The sequence below is a fragment of the Hypanus sabinus genome, chromosome 8, assembly GCF_030144855.1.
Source record: "Hypanus sabinus isolate sHypSab1 chromosome 8, sHypSab1.hap1, whole genome shotgun sequence".
Taxonomy (NCBI): Eukaryota; Metazoa; Chordata; class Chondrichthyes; order Myliobatiformes; family Dasyatidae; genus Hypanus; species Hypanus sabinus.
This window is the reverse complement of record NC_082713.1, coordinates 49,680,421-49,692,880: the sequence shown is the minus strand read 5'-3', so window position 1 is coordinate 49,692,880 and position 12,460 is coordinate 49,680,421. Positions and strand designations below refer to the sequence as shown.

The window sequence follows — 12,460 nt, the reverse complement described above, 5'->3', positions numbered from 1 at the left end:
TGCATTAATTATCTCGCTGACCAAAGAGTAATTGGAGGTATATTTAAACTCTAGAATTCTGTCCAAATTGTTTTACAATGGCAAAGGTTACAATGGTGACTGCCAATTTGAATACGTGTGAGATAATCTAAACCGTAAGGAGTACACAGAGTAAAAATCTATTCAAAACAGAGTGAACAATCATTAGGTCATTTCAATTAGTTAGATGTGAATAAGTTATACACAAAAGTCAAATGTTTTTTTCTACCTGTTGAATTATTGACTTACTGAGCTAGAGATGCATATAGACCAGAAACAAGACTCCTGTTGCAAGGATTGGGGATTCAAGGTCTAGTTAGACACCTAAATTAGTGATGGGTAAATTCCTGCTAAGAAACTAGATTGCAGATTTAAAGGAAAGTGTGCTTTATATTGTGACTTTAAACATCCGGACATGTGTTGCAATGAGGATTTAAATAAAATTATTGTTTAAAGATACCAACCAATCTTAGCAAAGTCAGGAAGCATAACAGCAATAGGTTAATAGCTTGAAAATCATTTCCACAGATTTTTAGTTGGACAATTTTGGCCAGGACAGCAGCTCTTCTTCAGATGTAAATATTGCACAACAGACTAAGCCTCGGTCTAATGCCTCATCCAAATGATGAGCTCTACAATAGCATTGAATTCCCACACTATTGGCACTGAAATTCCAGACAAGGTCTATCTTGAACCTCTAGAATGGGGATGGAATCCATGAAGCATGAATGCTGGCAAAGAAGTACTATCATTGTACAAAACCGAACACTTCAAGGTTCAGGGAGATTTAGACTCGCATTACAATGGAGAAAAATAATCTCCATTTGCAACTTGTTTCTTATGTAAAATATTCTTTTCATGGAATTTCAGTATCAGGTTTAAATTTATACCTGTACAGTGACAACATTCAGTTAAGCCAACTACTTTTGTATGAGGCTTCTCACCTTCTTACGATTTAGAATCCCCAGGAACACATGCCAAGCTAAACTTTGGTCAGCTTTACTGCAGCAAAATAGTACTTCTAATTCATCCACCAAAAGTTTTGATGGCCTCTGAAGTAACAATTGAACAACTACTGCCAAATCATGGATGGTCTTACTCTATGGACTCATGCCAAATCTTGACTGATTGCTTTACACTCTGCTTTGCGTCCTCCCTTCCCACATTCCTCAGAAATCTTCCCAATCTTACTTCTAGCTTCCTTCAATTTGTAATTTGTACATAGAAAATATTTAAAAGTAACTGCCAATGATAACCAGATTGAAAAGTGACATTATCAGCTTAGTAGTATAAGTATTTCAATGTTTGATTATAACACAAAGAGCTTGGGTTTCAGCTGCCCTACTGAGAAACAAAGAGAAGATCACACCAGCAGATGCATAGATGATTGATTTATAATTCATTGCATTTGAAGATACTCTGGGTATGAACTCAGCACCATAACCAGATCTGTCCATTGTGCTTCACAGTGACGTGCAAGAGACAAGATTTATTTCAGAATTCATTCTCATAATAAAGCACCTAAGACCAGAATTATGCAAAAATTATGACACTGAAGTAGTTATATCTAGAAGAAAACATAACATTATTTTTTGTATTAAAACTTGTTAAATTTTTTATCAATCATTCTGAAAACATCTATTTCCATCAAATTTGATAAATTGATACGTGAAGAAATGACTAGAGATCTGGCAGATACAAGGATATTGACAAAGCTCTGTTCAATATAAGATGGATGGAAAATATCCTTAATTTCTACCAGTTTAATAAAAGCTCTCAGCTACACTATTGCAGGATAAAGCCAGCCACAGGCTGTTATAGTGCCTTTACAGATGTCAACCAATTTGCAGACATGAGTTTATAACCATACTTTCCATACAATTGGAATGTCCAGAGGCAATGTGCATTCTTAATATGTCAGAAATAACTTACATGTGTACAAAGTCCATGTCATAACACCCATACAAATTGGCTTCAAATAAATAAAAATGGATTGACCTGCAAAAGACATCACTGAGATCTGGCTCAATGATGAACTATCACATTTCACATATACTTAGTAGAGCATCACTTTGGGTAAAACAGAAAATGTACATGTGATAACCCACTCCATGAGTTACACAGCAAAGGAAAGTGCTGCTTTCTTCCAAACAAAACAAAACCTATAATATCTATGTCGAAATGTGGCATTTTTCACACACAAATCAGCCCCCTAGAACAAGTAGAGTTATCTATTTTAATGAAAATTATTTGAGAAATTTTCCATGTATTCATCTAACACCCAGATGATTATTTCATCAGAATTTAGCTATATAACTTGATACTATACTATTTTGTAGTCATGTAAACATTTATGTTGAGTAAAGATAGATGACATGTGGATACCACATAGCTGCTGGCATGAATAATCTATTCCGCCTTGTATTGGGAAGAGATGGACGGTGAAACAAAAATGAACAATTAATTTACTCAGAATTCTTTTAAATACAGCTTAAAATTACTTGTGTTAAAGAAAATTTCAGGGGATAAATGGGTTCCATTAATCTCACAGTACAGGGTGTCAAATCCATACTTCATTACAATACCAAAGTTGAGGTATTCTAATCTCAAGGTCCAAAGATTCATCATTTTGGTTATCTGCTGGCAAAGCCCAATAATTTATAAACCTTGTGCTTAATGGTACCACTGCTACAACACATTTAATAAGAAACTGAAGTAGTAAACACTTAATCTATTTCTCCATTCAATCACCACATACTTCCACAGTGCTGATCAAAGAAAAACTTAAGAGACAATTTCTATAGATCACGTAGTGCAATTGAAAGTCAGGTGTTCACCTATTGTGGTATGGCTATCCCTCTTCATAAGGAGATTAAGGTAAGATGCAAATACCAGTCATAGAATGTTACCATGAATAAAAATATTCTCTCTGTAATATCTATTAGAATGAATAGAGCTTTATTTTAATTAAACATAATGGAGTCAGGGTCTTGGTTCGCCATCTGAGCAATATGCTTCAATATATCTTTTTTGGTGATTATACCTAGGAGTCGCCTGCAATAGAAGAGAAGCATTTAGTGTTGGTCCCTGAAAATAAATGATAAATTGCTGCATTTATGCACGTAACATTCTTCAGATGCTGAAAATCTTGAGACAAAAAAATTGCTGGATGAACTCAGCAGGTCAGGCAGCATCTATGGAGTATAAACAGTCAACATTTCAGCTGAGAAGTGAATATCAATTTTCTAATTTCCAGTAATTAGTCCCTCCTTTTTCCATTTCCCATTCTGGTTATTCTTTCTCACTCTCTCTTCTCACTTGCCCATCACCTGTCTGGTTCTCTTCCTTCTTTCCTTTCCTCTCCTTATTAGATGCCTTCTTCTTCAGTCCTTTACCTCTTCCACCTGTTCTTCACCCCCCAGACTCCTACTTCATTCCCACTTCCCCACCTTCTTCCTCATCTGGTCTCACCTATTTCCTACCAGCTTGTACTCCTCCCTCCTCTCCCCTAACCTCCTGATTCTGGCTTCTGTCTCTTTCCAGTCCTGATGAAGGATCTTAGGCAAAACTTTGACTGCTTATTCCCCTCCATAGATGCCATCTGACTTGCCGAGTTCCTCCAGCATTTTGTGTCCTGCTGCATTTAAAACTAGCATTATAAAACACGCAAAAATCAGTCTGATGAAGTATCACTGCAGTCCTTCTATGACAAGTATTCTTTCCCAAGGTAGGGAAAGCAGACCAGCATACAATATTTTAAGTACACACCCACCAGGGCTGTATATAATTAGTGAGGTGTCTTTACTTTTTTTATTTAAAATATTTACAGTAAAGATCAACATACCATTTGCTTCCCTAATGCTCATTAGAAAATAAGCATATTAATGTTCAGTGATTTACACCCAAGTACCTCTGAACACTAGCACCTGTTAATTGTTCACTTTGAAAAACATTCAGTTCTTCTGATTTTAACCAAAATGGACGACCTCATTTATTTTTACATTTATGTTTTTGCCCATTCGCATGGTCTCTCGATAGCCAATTGAAGCCCCTCTGCACTATCCTCAAAACCCACACAGACATCCATCATGACATCATCAGCAAACGCCAATAGAGTACAGTTGGTCTTCTTTTCTAAACTGTTGACATAGATTGTGAGCAGATAGGACCCCAGCACTGATCCGTAACAGTCCACAAGCCACAGACTAAAACCCCAAAATGATCTTTTTATTCTTTCCATTTTCAGTCTGTTAACAAATTCTCAACACAGCACTATATTTCCCCAATCCAACTAACAAATTTTGCTTAATAGCAATTACACTTTATCCTTCACTATTCTATTAGTTACAACTTCAAAAAAGAATGATTTGTCAGGCACGATCTTCCTATCGTAAATCCAAGTTGACTCTTCCCAATCCTATTTTATTTACTATACGCCCTGCTACCATCTCCTGAGCACAATTCCTCCCATTCTTTCTCTAATTCCTGTCTGAAGTAGTAAAGTTATACTTGCTCCCTTCTAATCTGTAGTAGTTCTAGAGTCCATACAACTTTGGAAGATGACAACTAGTACATCAACTATCTCCAGAGGCAACACTTTCCAAAACCTTGAGCTATGGTTCAGAAGATTATGAGATTTAATAGCCTCCAGTCTCATTTATTTCTTCATACCTTTTACTTTACCAAATTATTTATAGCTCGTCATTCATTCATGACCGAACTTCAAATGTTTTTGGAATATTCTCTGTTTTCTTTCATAAAGGCAACCTTAAAGCAATATGCATTTTCAGTAAATTGTGTACCAATCTCTGAAACACTGTCTATTTTAATGTGGTTTCTCAATCTATCATAGTCAACTTATGGTTAGGGACTTTATTTTGATTTAAGATCCTGATTTTTGACTGATATGTCAGAAATAAGCTATTTTGATAACATAAAACATTATTACAAATATATTTTTCTTTTCATTGTTTGTATATTGTTAGACAGTTTTTCCAGCCATCTGCGTTTTCACTTGCTTTCAAATGGCTTTCAAAAAGCAGTCAAATGGCTTTTACTGACAGCTGAAGGTCATCCAATCCAAGTGACAGGAGAGAAGGTATAAGGCAGTATGGGCATTCAAGGATCTCACTACTGAACAACTAACTCAAAGACTTAGTTCAAATTGGCTCGAGCACTCAATGTGTTTAGTTTTTACTCATGTTCAGCTTTAATCAGCAAGTTAAATGTTAAATTACAACATTAATACTAGAGGGCTCTCACCATTTATAAAATAACTTATGGAAAAGTTTGAGTGTCTGCTTCATTAATAAATTTATTGTATTTTGTGAATTATGTGAGATTATACATTTAAATAATTGATGCCAATGAAATTCTCAGCTAATGTTATTAATCTTTTTAGAGTTGCTGCATTAAGGGATTATTAAGATTTCTGCAATACCGCAACTCAATCCTAATCTAAATGAATATACTATAAGGGACTAATTCAGTCTAGTCCTCAGACTAGTAACTTCACCTTGATTCCCTTCAATTAAAGACGGGATTTGAATCGGGAGAGGGAGATAGCGTTGGACAAAATGCTCAGTTTTTGCAGGCTATTTCTACACCATGGTGCATAGAACACAAGAGATTGTGATTCAAAAACATTTATTGCTATATTGCTACTTGTTTTGCAATGAGATGATAGGTGTGTGCACGAGTTTACAATTAGAGCTGAATGAAGGACTTATTTAGGATTCTTGACAGTCACATGCAAACCATATAGTCTTCTCAGATTTAGTGCTTGGATCTATTTTCTAGGTAGAAACATGAAAAACTTTTTTAGCACTCTTGATTAACAAGTGATGGAGATGCTGGTTAAAAATGAGAGCTAATATGCTGAAGTAACTTTATAAACTCACAGCAACAGTTGAAGTAACTACTTAAGTTTGAAAATAGATTTTATTTATTGGGATACAGTGTGGAATAGGTCCTTCGACCCACATCAACCAGTGACACCCCAATTTAATAATTACAAAATTATTTACAATGACCAATTAACCTACCAACCGGTGTGTCTTTCGACTGTAGGAGGAAATCTAAGCACAAGGAGGAAGCTCACGTGGTCACGAGGGAACATACAAACCCTTTACAGGTAGTGGCTGGATCGCAGGCACTGTAAAGCACTGTGCTAACCACCACCCACTGTACCACCCCATTTTTGAACTATAGTCATAAAACAAAAATAAAACACTGTAATACTTACCCATTGTGGGTAACAAGACACTGTCTTAAGCCCAGTTTGCGGAATATGTCAACCACTATTTCCATAGGTGTATGGTCTGTAACTGTAAACGGACTCAAATCTAGTATGGCACGAAGTTTGAGTGCAGCAGGGCTGTTTGGAAGTTGCACAGGAGAGTGTTCAGTGAAATAAATATTGGAGGTGCTTACAACCCCATCTTGTCGTTTCCTTCCATTTTCTGTAATCAGATGTACAACTAAAATATTAAACATTTTTGTTCCTTCTGTACCAATTACAATTATAAACATATGGATAGCTGATGTCAAGGGAATCGAAACATTTTAATTTCATAGCGTGCAGAATATAGAAATATTTTCAGTTCACTTAACAGCAAACATTTAAATGACTAAAAATGAAAAGGTGCAGAGAATTTACTTACAACTATAATAAGCTGCACTTTTATTCATCTGGATTTCATACTTCTGGAATTTTAGCGCAATTGACAAAAACTTGTTTTTAATGAAAATTAGCCTAAACAATGAATTTTGAAGTGTATGCAAGTGGCCTTAAAATATAGAATTATGGTGCAAAACATCATAATTTAAAGTGATAAGAATGGTTGGAAGTACACTGTAAGTTAGTTTGGCTATTGCACTTTGAGCAAATCATCAATAATCAATATTACAGAATGCAAATCCCACAATTTGCGCACAATCAGCCTTTATATCTTTCATGAACTATTCTACATAAACTTAAAAGATACTAGTACTGCTTGCAGTGCAAAAATGATTTTAAAAAACATTCAACATTTATCTGTTATAAATATATTAAACAGTTTTAGGCCATTGACTCTTTGAATAAACTATGTAGCACTAAGTATCTCAGTCTTAACATGTTTGATAATGCAAATGTAATGGAAAACTAATTTCAGGGTTGTACATGATAACATATGTACTTTGAACTCCACCATGGCATTACCCAAAGCAATGAGATAAAGTTATTGCCTCACTCATACCTGTATTAAAAAGATGTCCCTCATCAACACCTGATAATTGTTTAAAAGACATTGTACAACGTTTCCAAAATAAAACCTTAGGCAATACGTAGATTTAATCATTAGATTATTCCCAATTAATTATCAATAAATTGTTAGTTAACTTTATCAATTTGTTGAAGTTAGAATTAAATATCATCTGTCCTCATGAATTCACCATTTCTTGAGTCAGTGGACAGGACTAAGTGATGTATTTTCCTTTATAAAAATACACCCAATGGATATCTCAAATAAAATAGAATACTGAAAAAACTCAGGTCAGGCAGCATCTGAACATACTGTTTCAAGTCTCAATGACCCTTTAAATTAGTAAGGTCATTGATCAGAAACTTCATTTATACTCACATCTTCTAATCTTAAAAATATTGTTTCATATAAGTCAAAATACTCACCAATTGAAATTATTAAGTCTCTTCTCAGGACAAAACCGACAAGTCGCTGGGATTCTTTTGATACTATTACAGGGAATCCACTATAGGTTGTTTCATTAATAATTGCCTCCACATCTTCTACCTTCATACCATCCTGAGTGAGACTTGTCAGAGGAGAGTCATTACGCCGAGGTCTCATAACATCCATTGCTAATGTCTTATGAGTAAATTCTTCCTTTGCCTCCAGGAATGGATAACCATTCAGTCGAATATGTGCTTCATATATGCCCTCTCGTCCAATTGCATCAGACACCCATTTACTGGTCATTACGGCAGCCATTAATGGGACAATATATTCAAGTCCACCCGTTAGTTCAAACATGATAACCACTAATGATACCGTCATCCTGGTCACACCACCTGCACAAACAGGATTTGAGAGATTAAACAGGATACATAGCAGGCAATTTCAGGATCTTTTTTCCCTCCTACACAGTAACCATTCAAGATGACCAGTATGATTGATCAACTCAACTGCTGGTCATTCTTTACACCAGTTTGGAATATAGAAAATTTGACACATCATCTTCTGAATAGGTAGATAATCTAGTGATTGATCCTCAGACACACACACTCCATATCATACACCTACAATCTGTGTCACTATCACCCTTTATTTTTCTTCAGGAATTATTCTATATAAACCCAAGTTACCAGAAGTTTACATTACTTTGCAATTCAAAAATTAATCATAGCAGAACATTCAGTACTCTTGAGCAATATTGAGCAATTAATCTATGATTTCATAGACTGCTTAAACAACTAATGCATCATTGTCACCCATAACATTAGTACATACACCATAACATGATTTAAAACTAAAAATAAAATTGCCTGTAATAATCAATTTTCCCCATTTTACAACTCTTTGCACGTGTTCCAAAAGCAATCATCTCTGTACTTAGTTTATAAACACTTTCAATTAATGCTAGTACTAGTTATCCAACTTCATATTTTTCCCCTCATTTTTTAACTTGTTTACCTACAGTTTGTTTTTTTATTAAATGCCTGGCAGAAAATTAACACAACTTTAATTGATTTTACAGGAGTTGCAGGAACAAAATATCCTGTCATTTTGTGGAGTTGGGATCTTGACTGAGTAGAGAGCTTAAAAAAAACATATGTTTAAGCGTCTCTCTCTTCACTCAGCTTTATTTCTCCCTCTGAATGGAATCGTCTTCTCCTCTACAGAATAAATTTCTTCTATCCCCATTATTCAAAGAGGAATTAATTATTTTATTATGTTCTTTTAAAACTACTTTGTTTAGAGTTTTAAAAAGAGCCAATAATTTTAATGACCCCTGTTAAAGCTAACCATTTCAAACTTCAGGGCAAAGCACAAAATTGTTTTGCAGACAAGAAAGGTTAGGAATAGCGTACACACAAAGTGCACTGCAGATGCCGTGGTCAAATCAACACGTACAAGCAAGCTGGATGAACTCAGCAGGTCGGGCAGTATCCATGGAAACGAGCAGTCAACGTTTCGGGCTGAGACTCTTCGTCAGGACTGAAGGAGGGGGCAGGGGCCCTATAAAGAAAGTGGGAGGAGGATGGAAGGTGCCAGGTGAAAAACCAATCGGAGGAAAGATCAAGGGATGGGGAGGGGAAGCAGGGAGGGGATGGGCAGGAGAGGTGAAGAAGGAATGTAAGCGGAAAGCACTATGGGTAGTAGAAGTCAGAATCATAAAACAGGTGATAGGCAACTAGAAGAGGAGGTGGAGTGAAAGTGGGATGGGAGAGGGAGGGAATTACTGGAAGTTGGAGAATTCAATGTTCGTACCAAGGGGTTGGAGACTACCCAGACGGTATATGAGGTGTTGCTCCTCCAACCTGAGTTTGGCCTCATCATGGCAGTAGAAGAGGCCATGTATGGACATATCCGAATGGGAATGTGCAGCAGAGTTGAAGTGGGTGGCAACCGGGAGATCCTGTCTGTTGTGGCGGACGGAGCGGAGGTGCTCAATGAAGTGGTCCCCCAATCTGCGTCTGGTCTCGTTGATGTAGAGGAGGCCGCACCAGGAGCCTTCTTCACATCTCCTGCCTATCCCCTCCCTGCTTCCCCTCCCGCACCCCTTGATCTTTCCTCTGATTGGTTTTTCACCTGGCACTTTCCACCCTACCCCCACCTTCTTTATAGGGCCCCTGCCCCCTCCTTCTTCAGTCCTGACGAAGGGTCTCGGCCTGAAAGGTTGACTGCTCATTTCAACAGATGCTGCCCGACCTGCTGAGTTCATCCAGCTTGTTTGTACATGTTGATTAGGAATAGTGTGTTGGACCAGATCAGTTGAAGAGAGATAAAATAGAGAAAAGTAGAAAAGTGATTAATTGGCTCAGAACTTCAGCATATCTATGATGATACAAATTCAATTAGAGAAACTATAACAAATAAACATTTGTATTATTACCATGTGCAGAACTTACAATTCCCTAATGAGGTTAGAGGAGAAAAAAAAAACCAGAGGACATGGGTTAAGGGTGAAGGGGGAAAGTTTAAAGGGAACATTAGGGAGTCTTCTTCACACAGAGAGTGGTGGGAGCTTGGAATGAGCTGCCAGATGAAGTTGTAAATGCAGGCTCACTTTTAACATTCAAGAAAAACTTGGACAGGTACATGGATGAGAGCTGTATGGAGGGATATGATCCAGGTGCAGGTCAGTGGGACTAGGCAAAAAAATGGTTCGGCTCAGTCAAGAGGGGCCAAAGGGCCTGTTTCTGTGCTGTAGTGTCCTACGGCTCTTCTGATATCTAAACACTCTGTCATGAAGTTTTTGTTTGCACATTGTTTCGCAGGCACGTACAGAACTAATTTGTTCCACTAGGAGTGTACATTGAGACCTTTAACTGAACTAATGTTACTCTATCTCTGAGTTATACAATTATGAATCTCAGTTCCAAATGATTATTTAAGTCACTTAATTGAATGATTTTCTAGTGAGGGTCCAAAGAAGCTCAGCTGCTTTACAATAACAAATCAAATAAGATTCAGATTATCTGTGATAAATTCCCAAAGCATTTTCTGAAGAGTACAGCAGTCCTTAAATTAAAAGTAAGATAGTGGTAGAAGCAAATTTACAAACATTCATTTGTATGCTGGATAAATGCAAAGCTAGGACTGGGCAAGATGCAAATCAATTGCCCAGTTTCTTGATGCAGCCTGTAAAGCCTCTCCGAAAGTCTGGCATCAGCAAAAATCAGATACTCAAGAGACACCCAATTAACTAATGAACATTTCGGAAGGAAATATTGAAACCATGAACGCTTGGAAATTATGAATTGCGGACAACCTCCAGTGTCCTTTCCCAAGTAAATACATAGTCTAAGGTCATTCAAAGCTGTGCTATCTGGAACAATTTTTAAGCTGGGATCATTGACACTTCCATCATGTAACTCTACAGAAACGTACTCAGATCAAAGATTCAGTTCAGTGTGAAATGACAGGACATTTTAGCAAGTATGGGGGCAGTGTGGTCAGTCCAGGATGCAAAATATTTTAAGAAACTGCCTTTTCTTTCAAGGATTGAATGGTTTCATGGGCTCTATTACAAGTATTTTCTACCATTTATGGATGTACGACTGAAAAACTATCAAGTCTGTATTTTTAAACAGAGCATATAATTATTTGCAGATAGCCAGATGATCCCAGTCATTAGGCAGCATTGATATTTTACTTACAGATTATGAAAAGTTCATGTAGAAAATACACAACATCCACCAATGGATCTTTCACTATGGAAACTGAACTGGCAGTGTAAGCTAAGCACCAAACCAACAACTTAGTAAAATTTATTGTCGGTGAGTGAGAAAGACGATTAAGTGCTGATCACAACTAAAATAGCTTACTATAGTGTGAAAGATTATGGCAATCTGGCTTTGTCTCTAATTGCAGTTAGAAAATAATTGCTTTCATATTGCTTAAGTCTGTGTTGCTGTTCTTTCATTTCTATCAATATAGTTTTTATGAATTCTGAAACTAAACCTAGTTTAAGAGTGGTGTTTTGAAATTATCTTCCATGCATGATTTGTTACAATAATCCAAAATTAAGCCATTATTTGAATTTCTACAAATTCTATCACAGTAATACCAAGGGAAATTATTTCACTATTAAGCAAATTGAACAGAATAACTAGACATGTACAACATGCAAGTCAGAAGTAATAAATAATAGCTGAGATGTTTTGCCAAGGAGTTGAAACAACTACTTGTTTTTACTTACTTAACAGTAAAGGAAAAATCAGCCTTTCTACTGGGGAATGTCAGTGCATCAAGTTTGGAGAAGAAATGTTATTACGTACCCACAAAATAATAACTTAAAAACTTTTTTTTTACCTAGACATGCAGCAGCACCAACCATGGCATACAATCCAGGAGTGATGCAGTCAGCTCCAGGACTACACCAGCCTTTAAAGATGACCCAGTCATGGTGATAGTAGGCCAGTTGCTCCATTCCCACTCCCAGAAGTCTTCCAGTTATAGCACCAACTGCCATACTTGGTATAAAAAGTCCTGAAGGAACCTGCACAAGTATTAGATAAGAATTCAGGATATACAGAATTAACAAAGGCTCCAGCTGCCACAGTTTCAGACTCATTTGCCTATTAAAACTAATTTTGCAATGCCACAGCAAATTTCCAGCTGGAGGCAGCAACCTTTCCATCAACTCAAAGCAAGTGATGATAACAGAGTCACTGAAGCCTGAAATCTCTAAGATAGTCAGTCACATTTGTAACCCGAAT

At 36.7% G+C, this 12,460-nt stretch overlaps 1 protein-coding gene across 6 annotated transcripts in view; it reads right to left on the bottom strand.

The window, feature by feature from the left end:
• Positions 1-1,470: 1,470 nt before the first annotated feature.
• The window catches only part of clcn5b (chloride channel, voltage-sensitive 5b), a 110,664-nt gene continuing 99,674 nt past the window's right edge, over positions 1,471-12,460 (bottom strand). For all 6 annotated transcript variants that reach the window (XM_059977142.1, XM_059977144.1, XM_059977143.1 and 3 more), the window contains 4 exons: positions 12,054-12,240; positions 7,688-8,086; positions 6,263-6,479; positions 1,471-3,072 (listed from right to left, as the gene is read on the bottom strand). In XM_059977142.1, coding sequence (XP_059833125.1) covers positions 2,982-3,072; positions 6,263-6,479; positions 7,688-8,086; positions 12,054-12,240 — 894 coding nt within the window. In that variant the 3' untranslated portion in view covers positions 1,471-2,981. The remainder of the gene's footprint in view (positions 3,073-6,262; positions 6,480-7,687; positions 8,087-12,053; positions 12,241-12,460) is intronic.